This window comes from Silurus aristotelis, assembly GCF_946808225.1.
Source record: "Silurus aristotelis genome assembly, chromosome: 12".
Taxonomy (NCBI): Eukaryota; Metazoa; Chordata; class Actinopteri; order Siluriformes; family Siluridae; genus Silurus; species Silurus aristotelis.
In genome coordinates, this window is record NC_139585.1 from 16,554,099 (window position 1) to 16,577,589 (window position 23,491).

The 23,491-nt window shown below is 37.5% G+C and overlaps 2 protein-coding genes across 3 annotated transcripts in view; one reads left to right on the top strand and one right to left on the bottom strand.

Annotated features, from left to right (window-relative positions):
• Window positions 1-13,488, top strand: part of myo1d (myosin 1D) — a 55,677-nt gene extending 42,189 nt beyond the window's left edge. The window contains exon 22 of the mRNA XM_083557348.1: window positions 12,513-13,488. Within this exon, the coding sequence (XP_083413474.1) occupies window positions 12,513-12,669 (157 nt within the window). The 3' untranslated portion in view covers window positions 12,670-13,488. The remainder of the gene's footprint in view (window positions 1-12,512) is intronic.
• On the bottom strand, window positions 1,951-22,041 carry cdk5r1b (cyclin dependent kinase 5, regulatory subunit 1b (p35)). Of its 2 annotated transcripts, XM_083557350.1 has the most exons (4): window positions 21,677-22,041; window positions 19,095-20,236; window positions 4,987-5,117; window positions 1,951-4,881 (listed from the first exon to the last, which is right to left on the bottom strand). In XM_083557350.1, the coding sequence occupies exons 2-4, from the start codon at window positions 20,003-20,005 to the stop codon at window positions 4,874-4,876; spliced, it is 1,050 nt and encodes a 349-aa protein (XP_083413476.1). In that variant the 5' UTR covers window positions 20,006-20,236; window positions 21,677-22,041; the 3' UTR covers window positions 1,951-4,873. The 2 variants fall into 2 exon arrangements, with proteins under 2 accessions (XP_083413476.1, XP_083413475.1); XM_083557349.1 differs by having other exon boundaries at window positions 3,810-5,117; window positions 21,677-22,022.
• Between the last annotated feature and the right edge of the window lie 1,450 nt (window positions 22,042-23,491).

Genomic DNA, 23,491 nt, shown 5'->3' on the forward strand with positions numbered 1-23,491 from the left:
AAAATTTTTTAACAAGATTAGCATAAATCTGGTTCAGACAAGAGGTGTGCATCACACTGTGATCCCAAGAAGCTCAAAAATTCACACTTTCAGTTAAATCAGAACTGAAATAAACGAGCATGTTTATTAATGTGAACATAAGTTGCGGCATGGCGCATTAAAGACGCAATCAGCTATGCTTTCTGCCTGCTTAGGGATTCAATGGCTTGAATTAAGGTACTGGACTTTTTTTCTACCAAGATGATAGATTGTATGATAAAATTCATCTTTAATTAAAAATCATTTTGTTTGGCCATCCTTTGTTTTGAGTTTAAATGTAATTACAGTAAACTAAATATAGATGCACTGCACTGCACCCCTAACGGGCCTGTTTCAATATATTTGTTTGTTCCACCAGAACAGGAACATTTGACAGATTTGTCCTTGTGGAAACATTTGGCCTGTTTCCAATGAAACAGAAATTGCTTTTCTACAAAACCTTAACAAGTCCAAATAGTTTTTGATTACTGAGGTTAAGGTAAAGGGTTAAGTTTAGTTTAATCCACGTGTTTAGTTAATTGATATGAGAGAAAGGTTCTCACAAGGGTAGTAAGACAATTTTGTGTGTGTGTGTGTGTGTGTGTGTGTGTGTGTGTGTGTGTGTGTGTGTGTGTGTGTGTGTGAGATAATATGTGTGTGACACCCGGGGTGATATTAGTTCACAGGACACTTTGGACAGAGAGATGTGTGAGGTTATAAATCACTCATGCACAAACACAGATGCTTGTAGGCTTGAAAAAAATAAGTTAATGTAATGTCCCCTTGCAAGACTAATATTGCAGATCTATGAAGAAATATAAAGATAACCAAATGAGTTGCTTTACATTATTACCCACATTGTGTGGTCATTTTTTCAAGTTAAAAGAAAGATATTATTTATGTGACACTGTCAGGCATTTTCACTGTAATGAATTTCATAAATCATTACGGAAACATTCAGCTCTCTTTTAAGCCGATTTTAGGATTCTTATAAATGTGTTTGTTTGTCTCTAATTTGTGAAGCTGAGAAAATGATTGTGCTGTAAATGACTTTCTTTCCAAGCATTCTTTCCTTAACCTGCATATTACAGAAAATAATGGCTTTGTTTTATTATGTTACAGTCCCTAACAGCTACAGCCAATCTGATTTCAAACCTCCACTGTGCTTGGCACTAAATGCATGCAGTGATTGAAAACCACAGTATCTGATCAGCAGTGGTCCCATGCTAATATATCATTATACACAATGCCGAGGACAGCTGACAAATGTGCATATATGTTTGGTGAACCTGATAAAATGGTATCACTTCCTGGTTCAGGCTCTATAGTGTAGTGATCAGAAACCACCCCATCCACCAAACACCTTCTGTAACTACTGGCCCTAGACCAAGACGTTCTCTAGTTCCTCTGAATGTTCCTGACCCCTTTTAAAAATATACCCTAAAAAGAAATTTATATATTATTGTACAGCAGAAAGTGATCCAAAAATATTTTTAATCTATTATATGATTACATACAATACATTTTTAATTTATTCAGAGTAAAAACTAGAATCAAGATAATGTGCCGATGCAAATATTTTCAGCAGCTTATAGGATTGCACTTCTTGCTTTACCTTCCCCCCCCCCCTTATTAACAGCTCCCAGTGAAGGCATGTAGATGATGAAACAAATGGACTGAATGTGATTGCACGAGGTGTTAGAAAAAAGCTGGTCTTTTCTGTGAGATTTGTTTAAAGCTGTTCGTGGGCTCTTTGACCTGGTTTGACTTTTTAAAGTATAAGTTAAGTATAATCTATTTTTGAAATATGTTTAAATAAAACTTAGTCTTCGTGCCTTTACTTTAGCTGAAAAGGGTTAAATGAATGCATGTGTTCTAATACTTTAGCATTTCTATGGTAACAGTTCATTCGTTGTGACTCATGGCAGAGGATTAGCATGAACCAGGTTCAATAACAAACATACTAAAAACATCAAAAAAAGCTTTCTGTGGCTTGTTTAATATTTCCAGTCTTGCACGTGTTCACATTTAAATGTAGCTTCAAACAGCTAAAAAGAGAGAAATATTCAATAATACACATTAGTATAGTAAAATATAGTATAGTATAATGTATTGCAGTATTTAAGAATATAACACCTAGTTTGTGCTGCGACTTTTTCGTGTATTGTTTTCCTCGATCATATTAAATCCCATGTTTTGTTCCTTACTTAATACATATTTATCTCTCTTGTTTTGGTTCTCTTTCCCATTGGTCTAAACTTAAGCCTTACACAGTGTTAAACACCGGTTGAATAGCTCCGATGTGGAAGACACCTTCATTACACCTCTGTGCTAATGACCAGTGATAAGATGCCCTCTCTGTGGTGGTGTCTATCTGAGTAACGATGATACATGTGCAGGGCAAAAGACTCTGCTCAGAGACTACACGCTGTTCCCTGTAGATATATAATTAACCTTTAGCTCTCCTTCACTACCATCACAGCAACCTCAGCCTATTTAGCAAAGCTGCAAAAGCAGCTCCAGCCTCTGTCCCTGTATAGCACACACTCTGCCATGGACATATGTATTCAATATGTATGCTGTATGTTATATCTTTTCAATCTGATTCCGAATTACTCTTAAAGAGTTTGGATTTTATTTGAACTACACTTTGTATATCAGATTTTTGAATCTACAGTGCTTCTTTTTTCCACTCATGCTAGCAAAATGCAGAGTTTCGTGTTTTTATTGTTATGGCGAATAGATTTTAAAGCCTCCTATCTAACCCAGAACAATCTGAATGAAAAATTATGTGGGTACGTACACAACCCTCTTATCTCCGCTGATGCCACACTGGTGTCTCTGATAACATTCCAAATAATGGATTATATTTCTGACATCATCTAGCTCTGTTTTTTTTTCCCTTCTGATTTTACTTTTCCCTTTTTTCTTCCACCATTCCCACTTTTCCTTTCTGCTTCTCACACTTCCTTTGCTTTCTCTCCTCTTCCTCCTGGTGGAAATAAATTATTTAGTGCCGTGCAGCTCTATGTTTAGCTGGATCCTCATCATTGATGTGCACCAAGAAAGATGTACTGCAGCTTTCTTGCACTCACTGGCATGCTCTTCCAAATGTGTTCTCTCTTTGTTTTTTTTCTTCCAGCCTGCTGCACTGCAGTATTCCAAATAGATTTGAATACCATGTCAGCTATCACTAAGTAATATATATTTAGGACACTGTACACTTTTTTCACGTGAAATCCTGACAGGCTGAGGTAAAACACTTTTAACTTTTTTGACTCTGCTGTTGCAGTCAGTCAGTTTTTCAGCTGTACTGTTCATCTCCGCAACATTTCCAAAGGGAGCGGATCCTGCTGCGAGCTACCTACTGCATTGATTCTTTTTCAGTCTTTAAACTAGGCTGTTCACAAAACTCTTTGGTTTCTGTTCCTCTCAGCTCCCACCCACCACCAGCTAAATGAGAACCCTGTCTTTACTGATATCTGGCATTAAATCTAAATTTGTGTGAGAAGCCAATTTAGCATAGGAATTCATTAACTTATTGTAAAAATTTTTTGGTGTAATGAATCGTGTTATTAGTATTCCAGTCTCATTTTTTTAACTACAGGTGCATTCTAACTTAATTCTAAGATATAGAGGACATTAGGATTTAAAAATGGGTCACATTTACATTAATGGCATTTGGCAGACGCCCTTATCCAGAGTGACTTACAAAGTGCTTTAACCTCTCCATCAATTAATTCATTCTAATACTCGTTCTTTAGGACACAGACTACAAATACAATCCCTTATTTTCTTTTTCTTTAATTTTTTAAATAAAAGAAAAGCTAAGCTAAGAACCTGTGGAAAAGGTAGTTCTTTAGACATAGTTTGAAAACATAGTTATTCAGCTATTCATACATCAAATGAAAGTTTATTTCAGGATACATGCCTTTCTTGTACTCTGAGAGATGGTGGGACCAGTTGAGCAGTGTTTAAGGGTTGGAGGGTCTATGGTATGGAAGGATATTCCGCTTAATTTTCAAAAGGGATTGCAAATTGTTTTTGCAATTGTGTTTTCCATATCTGGAAGCATAAATTGTGACATAATCCAAACGCAATTGCAAATCTTGCATTACCATTTGTGTGTTCGCTTTTGTGAAGGCACGGTGATTGCCACATTTCAAATAAAAACGCAAAGACCGTTTTTACCTGCATTTCCCGTGTTATATGAGTTATGACCATGTCATATTTAAATAGTAATATTAATTGCCATGTCTGCTTTTTAATTTTTTTCTGCAACGCGAATGTAGCCTGCTAGAACTTAAAAGGAATCGCATGTCCTTTTGCATGTGAATTTCCGATGGCTTGCACGGAAAGCTGTCAATCAAGTGTGGGCTTACAGGGGTGGGACTGTATTATTTGGCTTGTTTGTATTGGGAAGTGACATCATTCACAGTTGACTGCCAAAAGGGGAAATGCCAGTAATAAATGATTTTGTGGAATGTTTTGAGCAATGGAGGTAGTCGGTGCAATTTCTTTTGCACCGACTACCTAAAAGAATTTGCAATTCCTTTGAAAATTGTCCAGAATATCCTTCCATAGCATGGTGAGAAGTGCTGAAAGGTAATGGGGTGCTGGTCTGTTTTTTGCTTTGAAAAACAGTATCAGTGTTTTAAATGATGCAGGCAGCTACAGGAGGCCAGTGGAGAAAGCAGAGTAATGAGGTGGTGTGGGAGAACCTAGGAAGGTTGAAAACAAGTTGTAAGGCTGCAGTCTGCATCAATTGCAGCAGTCAAAGGTCTTTCAGAAGCAGACCTGCCAGGAGCAAATTGCAGTAGTCCAGTCTTGAGATGGCGAGGTACTGAACGAGCACCTAATGGCCTGTGTGGACAGAAATGGACGAATTCTTATGATGATGTAATGGAGAAATTGACATTAGTTTTATAATTGCAATGTGAGAAGAAAATGACGATTGTCCATGGTTACCCCAAGGTTTCATGCAGTGATTGAAGGTGAGATCAGAGAGGTGTCCATAGAGATCACATGATTTTGACATGCAGTTCAGTTTTGCTGGGATTAAGCTGCAAACTGATGAGCTGCCGTCCACTGTGTGATATCTGCCAGACATGCCAAGATCAGAACAGAAACAAGAATATTGAATACATGAATAGTGGAGTGTCATCTGCATAGCAATGGTACAACAACCCAGGTGAGGATATAACTTTGCCCAGCGATTGAGTATAAATTGGGAACTGGAAAGGACCAAATACCGAGCCCAGTGGATCTTTTACATATCACCTCAAATTTGGTAAAATACTTAAACTCTAGGCTGCAGGCAATCACTTTGGTCATCTCAATGTCAGAAACTCTTTAGCCAATCAGCTATACAATTAAATAAAATACATCTTGCCAGTCAAAGTGTCATGGCCAATCCATGGGCAACAATTAGATTGGCGTGTGTCATTCATTTGTTCAACTTCGCTTTATTCTGGCCAGGATTGCAAAAGATTCAGAGCATACATGACAAGGCAGGAATACACCCTGTACGGAATTCCAGCACAATGCAGAGCACACAGGCACACATCAATAGCAATTATAAGTGTACTATATACTAGAATATAAAGCTGAAACTGCTTTCTTTCAACATTATCAAGAAAATGGGCATTAAAGAGGTTTGATGTAATGTTTTTGGAATTCTCAACCTCTTAAAGAGAATTGTGTTGACCAGTTGACTGTCCTCCCATAAATCCCTGTTTAGTAGTTGTGAAATGCAGGCAGAAAGGCAGACTATACATGGTTTAGTCATAACATTATGACAACCTGCCTAATATTGTATTAGCACCATTAACTTCATCAGCAATTTAAGCTACAGGAGCTCGTCTGTTTGATCGGACCACACGGATCGGCCTTCGCTTCCCTTCGCATCAATGAGCCTCAGCTGCCCACGACTCTGTCGCCGGTTCACCACTTTTCCTTAATTGGACCACTTTTGATAGATACTGACCACTGCAGACTAGGAACAGTCCACAAATGCTGCAGTTTAGGCGATGCTCTGACCCAGTTGTCTAACCATCACAGTTTGGTCCTTGTCAAACTCCCTCAAATCCTTTCATATGCCAATTTTTCCTGCATCGAACACATCAACTTTCATAATGTTGTAACGTCATGCCTGATTGGTGTATGATTATGTATGTTTTTACACAGCAAATAGAAAACTTTTAAAAAGTAAAAAGTATAAGGCCAGTGTTGAAGTATTCTTTTGGAGTAGAGATATTTAGATATGGCCAACCTGATGGTATGAACTGGTATGACTTTGTAAACTATCCTGTTGATGCCTTTTAACATGATATAATTTATTTCTAAACATTTGTGTTTTGCTTTAGGGGTGATACATTATGTATTCCACAGTGATGGGGTTTATTCCTCAGTTTGGTGTGTGCTTACACATGACTCTAGAACTGTGGTGTGTGTGTGTGTGTGTGTGTGTGTGTGTGTGTGTGTGTGTGTGTGTGTGTGTGTGTGTGTGTGTGTGTGTGTGTGTGTGTGTGTGTGTGTGTGTGTGTGTGTGTGTGTGTGTGTGTGCATCAGTAAAAGTGTGTCATCAGCATGCTGGCCTGAGCTCAGGTCTCCTTCAGCAAGGTCATTCTTTGTGCTGAATCCCAAATACAGACTCCAAAGACTTACTCTCCTTATCCCCTAGTCTTTCTCTTCTTCTTCCTCCCTCCCCCTCACTCTTTTACTCACTTCCTTTATCCTTTCATTCTTACCACCCCTCCCCCATTTCCTCTCTTCTCCTTGCCTGGTTTCTTTCTCTACCTTACACCCTCCTCATCTCTCGCACTCACTCACCCCATCCCTCCATCTCTGCTGCAGATGCAGTTCCCATAGCAACCAGTCAATCCATGCTCGACTCATATTAGTCCATTAGTAAGCTATCCAGGCAAAGAATGCTAATGGCACTGTGTGTGTGTGTGTGTGTGTGTGTGTGTGTGTGTGTGTGTGTGTGTGTGTGTGTGTGTGTGTGTGTGTGTGTGTGTGTGTGTGTGTGTGTGTGTGTGTAAGAAAGAGAGAGAGAGAGAGAGAGAGAGAGAGAGAGAGAGAGAGAGAGAGAGTGAGATCTTTAAATAATTCACTTTTCAATTGTAGCTTATTGCGTGCGCCTTCAACGTAAATACAAGTTTAAGCGGTCAATTGTGTTTATACTGCCATTTTCACAGGGCTTGATTTAGGTCAGATTGGTATTTCATTCCATGAATCAAAGCTGGTCTTACTGTATGTATCATGGTGGGGAAAGATACATTACATTTCTGTTGCTGTACTTGCACATCTGTGGTCACTCTCATGTACCCATTGACCCGTCTATTTATTTCCTGCTTCTTTTTTTTCCTCCCCTGAAAGGCTGGTGATTGTCATCTCTCTCTCTCTCTCTCTCTCTCTCTCTCTCTCTCTCTCTCTCTCTCTCCTCTCTCTCTCTCTCTCTCTCTCTCTCTCTCTCTCTCTTATATATATATATATATATATATATATATATATATATATATATATATATATATATAAAATGTGAGTCGAGGGAGGGGGCTGTTTTTTCACACGCTTGTGCATGTGAGTATGAGTATGACCTACTTTCTCTAACCCTTAGATAAGTACACTTCTGCATCTTTCCCCCCTCACACCCTACATGCAAAGCAGCCAGAACCAGAGACACAAGCACAGCAGTGCAAGCCCACTACATATTGTGCTGTTTCTCATACATCTTTTCCTTGTATGCGTGTATCTAGCAAGGCAGCTGTTGCCAACTTTATGCCACATCCCTCCAAACCCTCCACATCGCACAAGCACTGAAGTTAATTAACACTTCTCCTGCTGTCTGTTTTTCTCTATGACTCCATCCATCCATGCTTTTTTTTATTCTAGTACCAGTCTGCGCTTCCAGCCATTAATCAATGTTGAGCCTCGTTAGCATAGTTGGCGTGAACGCTGACATTAGTGAATGAATGTTGGAGAAGATTGAGAGATTGAGCTGTTAGTCATGAATGAATCAGAGTGAAGTGGTTATACAGTTCTCTCTCATCTAACATTTTTTAGTTCTTTAAACTCTTTCAGCATATTGTGTCATTCACAATCATTTTTTTTTAACCTTTGAGCCTTCAGCCATGTGCAATTACATTGGATAAAAATTCTGACGTTTCTACTTAGAAATGAGTCGAAAACAGATTTACGGTAGCTAATAAATGTGTGAGTGTAGCTGTTTTTGTCTCAGTCAAAGCTCATAATAAGAAGAATGGACTTTAAGTGTGTTTATTTTTATTATTGTTTTCACAAGGAGACATGAGTAGTGGTAAAAGTAGTTGGGGTGGTACCAGTAGTAGCTTCATAAATGGTTGTTGTCAGAGAAGAAGGAGTGATAGGCGTAGTTGTAGTAACAGATGGGAGAATAATGATAGGAGGAAGAGGAGTAGGAGTGGTGTTAGTAGGAGGATGAGGAGGAAAGAGAGGAATAATAATTAATGGATGAGGAGGAATGATTGTTGTAATAGAGGAAGTAGAAGGAGTAGTTATAGGTTATATGACGTAAAAGAGAGGTAGGGAGCTAGGAGGAGTGGTAAAAGGAGGAGGGGGAGCTGTAAATGAAGGTTAACCCATGAGAAAGATTTTGAATGTTAATCACCCAAAAACATTCTGATGCATTCCTATTAACCTCTTAGCCTTCAGTACGGCCGATATCCCATAAACCAACCAGTAAATCCTGTAAAACACCAACCTAAATCGTTCAGCCTTACTGCAGAGTAGATATTTCATTAATTGACCGTTACTGGATGTTATTAGGACTGGACCGTGTCTGAAGGGAAAATTCCCTTTGGGAATTAAAAGCATTTTGTACTGAAAAAGGATTACAACTGAGCAAGGATGTAGGTGTGCTTTTTTTTTCTTTCACTGAGTGGGGTGGGAGGGCATCTGTCCCATCGGGCTGGGAACTGTTTGGAACAAATCGTCTTGTACACAGCTGGGAATAACGTGCGTTCACTGTGCTTGTTCTAAAAAAAAAAATAGTATGGAAATTGACAGTATGAACACCAGTTAGAACTACACATTTATTGCATCTACACACAGGTTAAATCCCATCAGTGTGCATTTCAAACCATGAGCATAGATAATTTAGCACCCCTCACGATAATGTTGAAGCTGTTGTCACACTGCGGCATAATTTATTCTCGTGAAATAATTAGTAAATATCCCCTTACAGCGCAAATGCGCTGTTTGGCTTATTTGCAGGGTCTGTATATGCATAATGCTGATGCATACATCTCCCGCTGACTCAAAGATCTTCTATAGGGGGCATAATCCGGATTCTGTTTTGATTTATTTTAAATAATTTAGTATTTCTGTATTTCTGTATTGCTTTACTGCAAAGCTCTCGAGGTACCACCCACTCTCTCAAAATCCCTTCCATTTTACTTTGTCTCTTTTCTCTGCTTTTTGCTGTTAAGTTGGGTTAAAAGTGTGTATCATACTTCTGCTTCTCACATTCAAATCTACAATGTAAATCACCTAAGAGATGCTGGTCTGTCAATCTGAAAATTATATGAAATGTATAAATTTATTAACACACACACACACACACACACACACACACACACACACACACACACACACACACACACACACACACACCCATCCGTGTGTGTGTGTGTGTGTGTGTGTGTGTGTGTGTGTGTGTGTGTGTGTGTGTGTGTGTGTCAGGAGACAGTCACAGGAGATTACAGGAGAAGTGAATAGCAGACAAATTTATACCCCAAAGAAAGAGAACTTAAGAAAATGTTCTGTGCCAGAAGATCTTAGACTTGCTACTGAATAAGAATGAAAATAAGGATGCTGTGTAGCTTTTCTTTCCTCAACTCCCTTGAAACACCATAGTCTTCTTTCTGAAGTGGAGGGGCAAATTAGCCTGAAGCATGTCTGCTATATTTGGAGAGCACCAAGAGTGAGAGCATTTATCTTCTCCCCATGTCTACTCTATTCTCTCCCTCTTTCCTCAGTAAACCCTGGTCTCCCTCAGACTGGATGCCGATAACCTACAGGCACACTCAGAAAGTATTGATCAGAGGGGGGCTGGTGTTTTAAGAGCTGTCAAAAGCTCAGTAGCATATGCTGCTGTGTTAGTAAAAAGATTAAGGCCAGGAGTCTTGGACAAAGTGGTGGTGGGTTTTTATTTTTATTTATTTATTTATTTTTTTAAACCTCTGTTCAGTGTCCTGGTGTAGTATTATCCTTAAACCCCCTCACTAATGATTAGATATATGATGCCCTTTAATTTTTGCTCTCTCTCTCTCTCTCTGTCCGCTGTTTCCCTTTTTGGTCTTATTGAACCAATAAAGCACACAGACATGGGGAGAACAGGAAAGAATTGATTTACCAGTGAGCCATGTGGCGTCCTTTGCTCCGGGTCTCCCAGTGACTAAGTCTGTTACAGAGGAGGTGACTTTTTCAGTGGGCAGTTCACAGCCTTTCTTCTGTTTTGATTTGCTGATGTCCAAGTTGTTCATTAAATATATACCTGATCAACTGTGGTATTTAGCATCAGTGACCTTAAGAACTAATGGATGTAATTGCAGTCATTTCGGAATAGCATATAAAGTCAGATTTGATGTATGACCAGGTTTGCTGCTGTGAGTTCACACAGACATAAAACATGAATACATTTTAAAGAGATTCAGACTGCAAGTCATGTGCTTTTGCTAATATTTTCCCAGTGCACCTACAAACTGGTTTGGAGCCTTTCTTGCAATTGAGAAGGGTAATATGTGATCCTTTTTGGAACTAGAACGCTGCTATAAAAACAACATTAAATTAACATAAAAAGCCCCTTCAGGGTAATGGATGAAACCTTTATTGTAAATAAAATTACCATTTACAAATAAAGGTGTCATTCATTTCTTGTTTGTTTGTTTGGTTGTCCCAGGGAACAGTAATGTTTTTATTAATGACACCCACAGGCTTTAATTACATAGAACTGTTTGACTCTGCAAATGTAGTTCATTAGGAAATCAACATGTGGTTTTAGTTGATCATGAGTTTATAATGACTTGGAAAGGACAGACGACAACTAAACATTACATTCCTTAGCTGTGCTAAATTAACCCAAATTGTGTGTGTGTGTGTGTGTGTGTGTGTGTGTGTGTGTGTGTGTGTGTGTGTGTGTGTGTGTGTGTGTGTGTGTGTGTGTGTGTGTGTGTGTGTGTGTGTGTGTGTGTGTGTTGGGTGCATGGAACACTGTAATTGACCAGTATTCCATCTACAGTGTATTCCATCCTCACATCCAGTGTTCCCAGGAGAGGTTCTGACCATTCATGTCCCTGACCAGTATAAAGTGGCTACTTAGGATGAATGAACGATGGAAACTAGCTAACACTGCATGCCACATTTGCTTATTTTAGTTTAGTTTTTTTTAAACATTTGGGGGGAAGTGAAAGCAAAGCAGGTTTGTATACTGACAAACAAGCAATCCACGTGCATTTGTTGAAATATTATTTAAATGTCCATAATATTAAGAAAATGAAAGTGATCATACAAATATGATGGTATTCTTTTAGTTTTTATTTGAATGCTTTTAAGCTGGGAAGGCTTCGTTCAAAACATATTTTATCCTCTTCTTTGGTTTTCCTCTTCCTGTAGAAATGATGTATTACTGTGTAAATACATGCTGCTAGACAGAACTACTAATTTAATGAAATTTTAATTCAATTATTAATTAAAAGGTGGTTGATGTTTTACCCAATTTTGGAAACCCCTTAAGTGATGGTTTTGTTCTTGTTGAGTGGCTACTGTATTTTACAGTAATTTATTACTGTTATTTGGTCATTGTTTCCTTTCAGCATTTCCAAATGAAGCATAAGGAGCGTTTGTGGTAAGAGGAGACAGTTATCAGATGATAGCATCTTTTTTTGGCTGTCAGCAGTGAACATAACACAAAGATTGTACTGTGTTGCCAGAGAAACGAGTGCTACAGCAACCTGGCTCGTGTTGGAACTCGGGGAGATGTGGGTGGAATTGCCAGATATATTGTAATGGGGGGGTTTTTTTCTTCATGTGGGGGATTTTTTGTAAAAGCTTCCCTGTAAAGGTCATCCCCCAGTTTAGAAGATTATCTAAGCACTAGATTTGATCTTATGTGCGATATACATGTAAGATTATTACTCTTGCTAGTGTGCTAGGTCTCCTCATTGTTGTCATCTTGTCTTTTTTTCCTCTGGTATTAACTTAATGGTTGTATACTTGAGGGGATTGAATTAAATCTGATTACCTAGTCAGTAAACACTTGAGATATCTTGCTATCTGTGATTAATGCTTGATGCTACAGGGTTTGTAATTGTACTTTTCTATATCCATCTTTCCAATAATGCGCAAGTCGTTTATTTTAACGTTATTTATTTTTTGAACGCTTGTATGAATTTTGTTGTCTTTCAATCTAATCACTTTTTCATTTTTTTTCTTTCCTTTAATTTCTTTTCTAGTGAGAGGAGGAAGCTCCAAGTGAATATTATAAACCCCATTCAGTGCAGTATGAATGGTCGAAAGTGTACCATTGTGGTGGAGCCCAAGATCAACCAATCACAACCTGACTTCACCAAGAGCCGATCAGGCTACATACTTGCGGTGCCAGGCAACTAAACAACCACTGCTGTCATCAAGGCCAGAATTTGATAGAGAAGGAGGTGTCTCTATCATCAGACGTCTACAGAGTAAACACCATACCCCTGAATTTTACATTTCCACTCAGTATAATCATAAAACACAGGATAAATTATAAAAAAAAAACATTCCTAAATAACTGCATACACCTCCCTCGAGAAGTGCATCAGTAAGATCAGTGATGTCATTTTAGTAGATTTATTTATTTGCACTTTCAGCCAAATGATGGGAAAAAACACACATGCCATATTTGTAAAAAGTGCAAAATACAAGCTTTAGGAATATGCAAGTTATATTTTGACATGCTGAAAAGAGGTTTTTTCAGTATATTCAGAGAATATTTCACACCAGTGTGACTAGAATATAGCTATATGTATATCACAGATCATAGTGGCCATATGGGAAATAATTTAGACTTGTTTAGCATAGGTTTCGTTGTAGGGTGTGTTGAGCATATCCAGAAACGTGCTGAGTGCTCAGAGAGGAGCATTAAAATCTCTCATAAATTAACTACGTCATGCATATTTGTGCAAATGTTGTATGTGGATGTAAAAGAGGAGATAGTGAACTACAGTTAATAGAAATTATATGCTGTTTATATAAAAATACCAAGTCACTTTTTGTAACAAATGACAGCATTTAGTAAAGAAGGGGAATCTGCTTTACCTTTACCTTTTTTTTTTTTTTTTTTTTTTTTTTTTTATTAGAGCTGTCATGTTTTTTGGTTTATTTGTGGTTAACAGTAGTTCTGCACTAGACTCTTGTCTTTGCACACTTAAATAAAATAACAGAAGCCAATGTGGTTTTTTTTTTAGTTCTGAACCTGCTCACACTTGAAAATATAATAATGATGATCATGTTCTTCTTTGTGCAATGGTAATTTAAAGCTAACAAAAGGGTTGGAGCTCACTGTTATTTCCAAATTTCTAAAGAAAGACACTATTTCAAAGAACATTGCTGTCTTGCAAAATTGAATTTATTTTTTGCTTTTTATTCCTACAAGCCGCAATGTAAAACCTTTTGATTGTTCCTATTAACAGCATCAGATGTGTATAAATCTGGTGGAAACTCCCAGGATGTCTGGCCTAGATTTAAGAAGTAGCTGAGGAAAGTAGTGATAAAGTACAGTAGTAATATGCTGCTGGTCATTCCAAGCAAAGCGACATAAATCAGTCTTATAATTACCACTTTAATTCCTAGGTGTTTGATGGGGTAGCACATGTCTATAGTATAAAATCAACTATGCTGATATTAACGTGGACTAATTGTGCTATAACATACAGCAATGCTAAATTTAGTGCATACTGACAGATACATTACTAACAATTCTAAGTAAATGCACAGGCTTAAAGTTGCTTTATTGTAGAGTTTAATGTAGACTTTCTTCATTAGCTCCTTATTCAGCCTACGTGGTCTTTGCAATACTTTAATGCTCACAATCACTTTGGACTGATTTCTTTGCATATAGATGAACTTTTTTTTTTTTTTAGAACTAAATATAATCATTGTCACATGTTCTAGCTTCTAATTCTGTCCTCTCCCTGATCGAGCCGTTGTACAATGTATTTTGTGTACAAAATGTACACAAATAATGCATCCCCATGCCATATCGACCCAGACGTACACATATTTTTCCATCTGGCATTAAGACCACACACTGCTAGCTTTTAGATTCCTGATCAGTCAGCAATGCTTTCCACTCTGGGAAAGGAAACCAAGCCTTCATATTGTGCACACTAACACTAATTAATGCATCCTATTATATTGAATTTAAAAGTGGCAGATTTTATCCTGAACTTTATTCTTCATTTTCTTTTTGTTTCTTTTTTAATGAAATATATATAATTTCTGTTAAAAAACAACAATGAATAGCAATGGCGGCGTCTTTGTTTAAGTGATATTCAGCATTCCTGACTGTGTTCAGAAATGTGTACTGTACTTCACATGCTACACCACTTTCTTATGGCTTTGTCAAAGAGTGACTGTTAAGTTGTATGAAATCTTGTTCTGTTCACTCCCACTCTTGAAATATAGTCATCACCTTTATTTCTTATTGTAAATTTCTGTGATTTCAATACCAAATAGTCCAATTGCCTCTTGTTCTAATCTGTATAAATTTGCTCTTCCAGCTAAAAAATATATGTGCCTAATTTTATAATTTGTTTATTTAATTCATTCATTTGCTTAATTTTGATACTCAGAATTCGATCAGGTGAAATGGGAATATTACAAACGTGCACTTTGTCTGTTTGTATGGTCAGTGGATTGACCTGGGACTTTGGAATTGTATATTTGGGCTGCGTTTCGTTTAAACTCATGACAATTTAGTCATTGAAACACTAAAGAGTAACAACTAAGACTCTTCAGTTTTTAATTTGTGAAATAACCATAAATACAAGTGGGCTAAAAATAAATAATAAAAAACGAATGGGGAACCTGATCTATTTGTTTCCTAATCTTTAATAATAGTCCAATATTGGGTATATGATATGTTATACACCAAATATCACTGTTCAATAAAAATCTAGTACTTGATCCAACCTGAAATCTGTTGGGTGGTTTTTTTTGTGGGGATGAATTCTGCAGGAGCGACCGTGTTATGGACAATATGAATCACAGTGCACTATTATTGGATGACTGTTTAGTTTTTATTGTATGTGTAGTGATGAAGCTTATTCTCCTTCTGCTACTCTGCTACTCAGACTCACATCGCACGGCTCTCGCACCCACTTCACCAATCTGAAATACATACTTTAAGCAGAAAAAAAACGGCATAATAAACTGCATCTTGGTCAGTACTGAACATGCTTTAGTCACGTCTGGACTGGAAAAGCATCCTGTTCGGTGAACTGTGATGTGTTTATCTTTTACTGCTGTATATTATATTGCATTCTAGTAATAAATAATGTCTGAGTCAATTATACTTCAGCTCAGCATAAATGAGATTCTAAGAATTACTAAACTATTTAATTGATTTTTACAAATTTTTAAGTCAGGAGTGAAATGCGTATGAAAATAATCCTGCTAAGCTTATTACATAAAACAGCTCTACTGATTTAAAAAGAAGGAAAAGACATTGTAGTTTGTAAGTCCAAATAGCTGATTTAGCAGTTTTTTTTTCAGAATGGATGTGAGAGTAATAGTTGTCCCTATCGAATTGAGAAATAATGGACACCTTGTTCCTCTTTTCTCTATTTACTGCAGCTATAATATGTATTATTCTATATACTTTTTTTTTCCTCCCTATCTTGGTCAATTTGGCATATTGAGGCTACCAGAATGGGTGGATCTAACACCTGATTCCCCTGAGGCACATGAAGCCAATGTAACTGCTGCTCATTCTGTGACATGGGGCAGCATTGTGCAGTAGACCTTATCTGCCCTCTTCTGCATACGTACATATACTCACAGCTACCCCTAATTCACTAGTTTCTCTGTGATTGACAGGGGAAAGAGTAACACCATCTCTCCCACCCAAAAAGCACAGCCAAAGGGCTCCCAGCCACAAAAGAGCAGATAAAAATAGAGAGTCGAGTTTAATGGGAATAAGGAAGGAAAAAGAAATACACATAGGAAAAAAGAACCACAGCCACACAGGTGTGCATCCTTAACGATCAGTGCATTTTTTTCCCCATCACAGTACAAAAATAAATAAAAAATAAGCTGAACCAAACTGGAAAACAAAAATCTATTACAGCAAGTTTTTTTGTTTTGTGTAGTTTTTTTTTACTTGTAACCCTTCAGTCCATTACAAGCCCGTTTTTTTTTTTTTTTTTTTTTCGTGTCCTAAAAGCATTGCCTTGCATTGTCCCCAGCCCCTATAGGAAAAAAAACCTTCTTCTATACAAATGATCTCTCACTCTCATGCACACATGCAGTCATTGAGGGAGCCTTTCTTTTTTTGTTGTTTTGAAACACTGTTTCTTTTTTTTCAAAAAAAGAAATATGATGAGATACTGAAATAAAGTGGTCATTGTCTGTTGTTTCTTAATTTTTTTTTTTATGTTTTAACAAAATAGCCAGTGATGTAAGGGGTGGTGGGGGGGGGGGTGATTGTGATTGATGGTAAGTAATAGCAAGCAGGCAGTAAAGGAACTTTCCTGTATTAGTCCCCGAGATTTGAAAGCCCATTCAGTTTTCCCCAGGTAGAATCTGGAGATACTTGCGAGTCCTTATAGTCCTTATTCAGCTGATCAACCCATTGCACATAAATGACCACATCTCACATTCTCATCTCAATTCCATTATTCCCTCCGTCAAATACAGCACTGCACCAGGAAGGGCACATATTTCTACACTTGCCCTTTCATCCATTCATCCATCTTCAGGTCTCATTGTTTAGGGGCAGCCTTTAGCCATCACATCATGGGAATAATAGCCAACATGGAACAACATACTGTACAGAGATAAATGACTTCTATGTGTGTTTCTATGATTTGTAGCACTTTTTCTATGTCTGTAAAGAAACATTCTACTGAAAGGAAACATGCGTAATTGATCACTGCTGAGATGTACAGTATAATAAGATCAAGTGTGAGGTTTCAGTCTAATATCAAGATGCAGTCACAGGTTTATTTATTTAAAATAAATGAATGTCATTATTAATTGACATTAATTTAGTATCTGGACTGAAAATGATCCTGATCCACTGTTTTAATTAAGTTATATCAAGGCTAAAGGTCCACATCGAATAAAATTCTGCTTGGAGATATAACACACTCATGCCTTGATCATTTCCTAGATATATGAGTGTGTAAAGAAATCACAATCCAGGCTTTCATGGCAATGTTGCTTGACACAAAAAGGCCAGAAATAGGCTGCTTGTGAATGATACTTCTTTTACTTGTTGTTTTAATTAAAACGTGGAACATCTCAGCAGAGAGAAAATGGTTTCAGGTATTTATAGCTAAGGCTGAAACCAACAGTGCCTCGTTGTTGCACTGATTAATACCTTCGGTGATGCTCAGACTTGTACTGGTAATAGATGCAGCTTCTCGATGGTATATCCTTAGCTTATTCCTTCAAAATGCATCACCCACAATCTTCATTTCCACCAAAGTTTACCAGGTTCACCACAAATCACCTACGTCTAAATGCTACATGTGAAAGTAGCCATTGTACTAGTCATTTCTACAATACATTAATAAAAAACTTTTAAATACAATGGATGTGCTAAGAGAATAAATAAACAACAATAAATAAATTAAGACTGAATAGATATTCTTACTTAGAATTAATGAACCATTTCAGAGATTGCCCCCCTTTGGTGTATTTTTTTTTTTTTTTTTTTTTTTTTTTATAGACCTACATGATTTTCATCAAAGGTATGGCACTGGTTTTGCAAAATTTACATCAAGCTTTTTTGTCTATATGGATCCTTGCCCAACTAGACAGTGACACAAAACAACAAAAGATACTTTGTACAATCATGGCTCACTGTAGCAAGCATAGCTAAAGAAATGTACACTTTGTTTAAAAAAAAACAGCATTCCCTAGTTGCGGATACAGTTGGTTCTAAAGAGTCGATGGAATTAAATAAACAAAAACGTTTTTTACCCTCAAAACACCATACAAAATTGCATGGCACACATGCATTCAGTTACATTTTGAAGTAAAAAAAACCAAAACAAAAAAACAAACGACAGAGCCCCAGAGTTGCACTGCTGAGCAGAACCTAAATCCATATTGATGAAAATAACGTAGGCCTTTTTTTTTTTACAGCAGTGTGCCTAACACCTTTCACCTCGTGTTGTCTTTGAAACCCTGCTGTGCAGTGCTGCCAGAATGTCAAAATCCATCCAATAAAATATGTGTATTTCTGGAGCTCCCCTTCTCCTTATTGTCGTCACCAGACTTATTTATACATACTGCTACTAAAGCCAAAGTGTGTGTTATTTAATGAGCATCCGACAGCGTGGCTGCAGTGTGGGCGTGATGTCCTCTGTCTCATAGTCACGTTCTCAGTCCTCACTGTACGCAGCAAAACAGTCTGGTAAGACACCATTACACAAAAGGCAGTGCACATCTTCAGTTCTCTGTGGCTGTTTAGCCTTCGACACATTCATACTTGTAAATTGATGTTCCTACTTCTACTGTTTTCTTTATGTTTTTTCTGTTTTTTTGATCTTCTCTGTCTTTTTTTCGTTGATGAATTTAAATATTAATCAAACAAGACTGCTTGGGTGCACCCAGGTCTGGCCTATCTGTCTTAAACCTTAATCATAAACAAACCTGGTGGAACTTTAAGACCAATTAGGTAGTTTGACAACATCTGAACTTAGTAGTAAGCATTTATGCCTTGAAAAAGAGATATATACTTATATCTGCTGAAACATTTGGAATCCCATTTAAAAATGCCAGACTGGGTGCAATCCCACTTTTTCTACTGTTCAGCGTTCTCTCACCGGTCTAGCCCGATGAGTAAACGACTCCTCTCCTCTTCCTTCTGGCTCTCGTTCTTGAGGTCTGCAAACACCTGGGTAAAGTAGTGTGGGTCTGAGTTGATCTGCAGCATCTTGGCACTCATCAGGTTGATAATGGACAGGCAGCGGTCCCAGAAGGTCTCCTTTGAGCTTTCCACCAGGAATGGCTTAAGAGGATAGGAGATTTCATTGCCCATGTAGGAGTAGGACAAGTAGAGGCAGGTAAGAAGCACCGCCTGCAGCTCGTGTTCTGTGGCTAGTTCTGAAGAGACCACATCTCTACAGAGCATGTAAACAAAGACAACGTTAGCTGGGGTGATGAAACCTTGGTCCTGCCAGCCTTGCAGCAGCAGGGAACGGTCCACACTGCGCAGCCATAACACTGGGTCAGTAGGAGAAAGATGCTTGAGGCGGTAACACCTCCGACACAGGAATTCACCAAGGCAGCGCAGAAGCTCGCTGGTCGAGGCCTGAACAATCACCCTCTTGGGTGTACCAGGAGCCACACTAGGGTTGGACAAGGGTGCTTTCTTGACAGATGAGACTACATTGTTAGAGCTTTTGGAGCCTTGGTTAGATGGGCTTGACTGCTCCTGGGTGAATGTGGAAAGGTTAGCACAGGATTGTGACTTCTTCAGGTTTTCATTGTTCAGATGGGTGACGTTGTTCTGGTATGTGGTATTGGGCTGCACCTTCTTAGAACCCTTTTTCTTAGTAGAAACAGCTACTATCCGCTTCCAAGGTAACACGTTAATAAGCGAGTGCCGCTTCAAATTCTTGTCTTTGGCGTTCTTGCTGTTTTGAACGGCCGTGTAGGGGCCCACTGTGGCTGGACCGTCCTCAAACAGGGCAGCCTTCCGGTAGCTGGGGGAGAGCGACAGGACGGTTCCCATGATACCGAAGATAGATGTGCAAAGTCCTTACAGCAAATGCGCAAAATAGGCCTGGTACTGGAGCTGAGGATGTTGCCTCACTGCTTCCAAAATTGAAGAACCAGACACCAGGCTTAGTTTAAGGTCAGCATCAAAATATGACTTGGTGCTCAGTCTAGACAACAATGGTGTCTGGGTGGAGAATAACTGAAGAAGCTCTTTCCTTCTTCCCGAATTCTTTTAATCCAATCCCTATAGGAAATTAGGTTTAAAGTTTATTACGTGTACACATATATACTATGCATTTTTAGTAATTGTTAATGCTAGGTTGCATTTATTTTATTTTTAATGCAAAAATATAATCATTGTTATTGAATGTTTTCCCATATTCATACACATATCCACAGCCATTTGTTAGCCATAAAATGTATTGATCAAAAGTAAGATAATGTGTGCACAGCCACTTAACTCTTAAGCAGAATGAAACTTTGTCATCACTGGGTTGTTTTTGGTTTTGCCGATGTCAAGGCCTGAATATGTAACATATACCCGATATAAGATATCATGCTCAAAATAAAAAAAACATTAAGCAGTACATTAATTGCTGACTCACGACTCAGAATATATATATATATATATATATATATATATATATATATATATATATATATATATATATGCCTTTTTAATTATTTTGTTATATTTGTTGCATAGAAAATTATTATATTGTTTACATATGCTGACATCTGCACCAAGAACAAATATCTTTGACTAGACATTGTAATTTTAAAGGAAATATATCTAGATAATTATTGCTATGCCTAAAATAAATTGATCTCCACGGTAATATTATTATTATTATTATTATTATTATTATTATTATTATTATTAAGTAGTAGTGGTACTAGTTGTAGTAGTATTAATATTATAGCAAAAACATTCTCTGATAAAATCTCATTGTCTTTTTGATGTTGTTTACAGATGATCTTGCATGATAATGGCGGATCTCCTTGATCTGCGATATTGTAGTCTATATTATTAAACGTGAACCTATCATATTAATCAGAAGAGGTTTCAAGGCTTTAAAAGCCTTAAGCACCATTTTGCTGAATCCATAACTGCAAATAAACATTTTCATTAAAAACAGACTGTTACTTTTTGGGGCAGCTGTTGACAATGCAGGTGTAACTAATCTTAACAGGGTGTAGAATATTATTGCTGGATAAAGAGATGTGACCAATTGATCGTTTTTTGATAGTAAATATATCCGCTCTTACGCAGCTGAGGATTTATCCTTTTTTGCTGAATAATTCTTATCATTACACGATAAAACATTAATTCAGTGATGTGATGATTAGTAATTGATGGAAACCAAGGAAAGGGCGATGCGGGATGTGACGCGGCTGTCCAAGGTTCTGAAAATGTGCAGATAAAACTCTCTGATGGGTGTAGGCCTGCGGATATTCCCTTTTCTCTTATATGTTTGTCTTCACAGCTCATCAACCTTCTGTATTCAGTAATATTTGGACCAGACAGTCTTTCCGAAGAAGCCAATCAAACAGAAACACACTTTAATAAACCGAGCTATTAATCTACAAATTAGGGTCTATTGTATCTTTTACTTTGTATGGCTTTTCTTCACATGTTGTAATAGCTCCAGTAACACTCCAGAAGTAAATGTGTTGCTCTTACCGCACGATCCTGTCCTCCACAACGTGTGAAAACAAGAGCTGCAGTAATGGCTGCTTCTGTATATCCTGGAATATGCTGCGCATCAAGGTAACACCCAAACAAGCATGTCAGGGAATGCGTTTAAAAATAAATAAAAAAAGCACGAGTTACATAAGAAAAAAACGAATCCAAAAAGAAAATGGCACAAAAAAATTATAAAAATAAGGACAATCCGTCAGGTTTGCCAGAGGTGTGGGCATGCAGTCACTGATGCACTCTGGTGCTTTTACTGCTCTCTCTCTCTCTCTCTCTCTCTCTCTCGATTCTCTCTCTCTCCCTCCCTCTCTCTCTCTCTCTCTCTCTCTCCGCGACTGTGCGTGTGTGTCTCGGTCAGGGATGCTGAGATGGAGGGATGAGAGAAGGAAGCAGCGCTATTGGTCCGAGCTTCACCTCAGCTTTGTGCTTTATAGCAGTAATGGAGCGCCTCTCTGTGCCCTATCTGTGCTTCTGCTTTCACACGGATTAACTCCAACACCCCCACCCCCATCTCTCTCTTTCTCCCTCTTTTTCTCTCTGTCTCTTTTGCGCACACATACCAAGTAAATAAACCTTCTAACGTCCTATTCTATTTCTAACACCATGTCACCCGTGCTGCACATATATGGTTACATGTGAGTAATATGTGATCATGTCACGACAAGGTGAAAGTGAATTTCAGCATCCTGTACCCTATAAGTAAACTTGAGTAAACACGTGACACCATGTAAATAATTGTGATAAATATTTAATTAAATGACTCCTATGGTGAAAAAATAATAAAAAATATATGGAAAAAAAGATGGATAAATATATTTTTAATTATATAAATTTAAATTAAATAAATGTATCATGAATAAATGAATGGTGGGAATAATTGTATAAAAACAAGTGGGGATACGATTATATAAAAAAAATCATGTCAGGATAAAAATATATAAATGCTGAAATGAATTCATCATTAATAAATGAATGGTAGGAATAATCACGTCAAATGAACACACATCATTCAAATAAATTATTCATGTGAAAGAAACTGTAAAGAAAAAACATTGTGAAGAAAAATGAATGGTGAAAATTGACTTGGGGAAATAAATAAGCAGTGTAATCAATCAAAAAAACATAAAACATTCTTGTGTACATTTTTCATGTATTGTTTGTGTTATTAATCCCAATGTAAAGTGTATAAGACTTTTCTAAAAGACTAGTCTTGAAAATGTGTCTGGTCATTATTTTAGTTACACAGCAGTGTAACACTGCCTTAAATTAAATTAGTAAGTTATATATTTAACTATTGAGTTAATGTTCAGTAATATGAATGCTTAGACAACAAGCCATTTTGATCCTAAAACAGGAGCCACATGGATACAAGTTCACACCAACCACGTCAACACTCTGTGTCCTTCAGAAAGACTTAATGTGTCATACAGCTTTAATTCACACTTTAAATCATTGTTGTTTGTACAGTCATTAAGGCTTCCTTAAGGATTTATCAGTTTTATTTGTATTGTGCTTTTAACAGTGAAAATTGTGGCAAAGCAGCTTTACAGAAATAAATACATGAAGAACATACATTTTAATGCTGAAATGTATTTCTGTAAGTTAATGCCTAATTAGCAAGAAGTGACTGTAGAAAGGAGAGGAACCAGAAGGACCAGAGAGGAACCAGACTCCCCATCCTCACCTGGGTTTCACCGAATGTCTATTAATCATGATTGAATCATTGCTAAAGTAATTAACTGTTAACTGATAGAGACTTAAGTACAAACCTGATTGATGGTAATTAATCCATGTTAATTT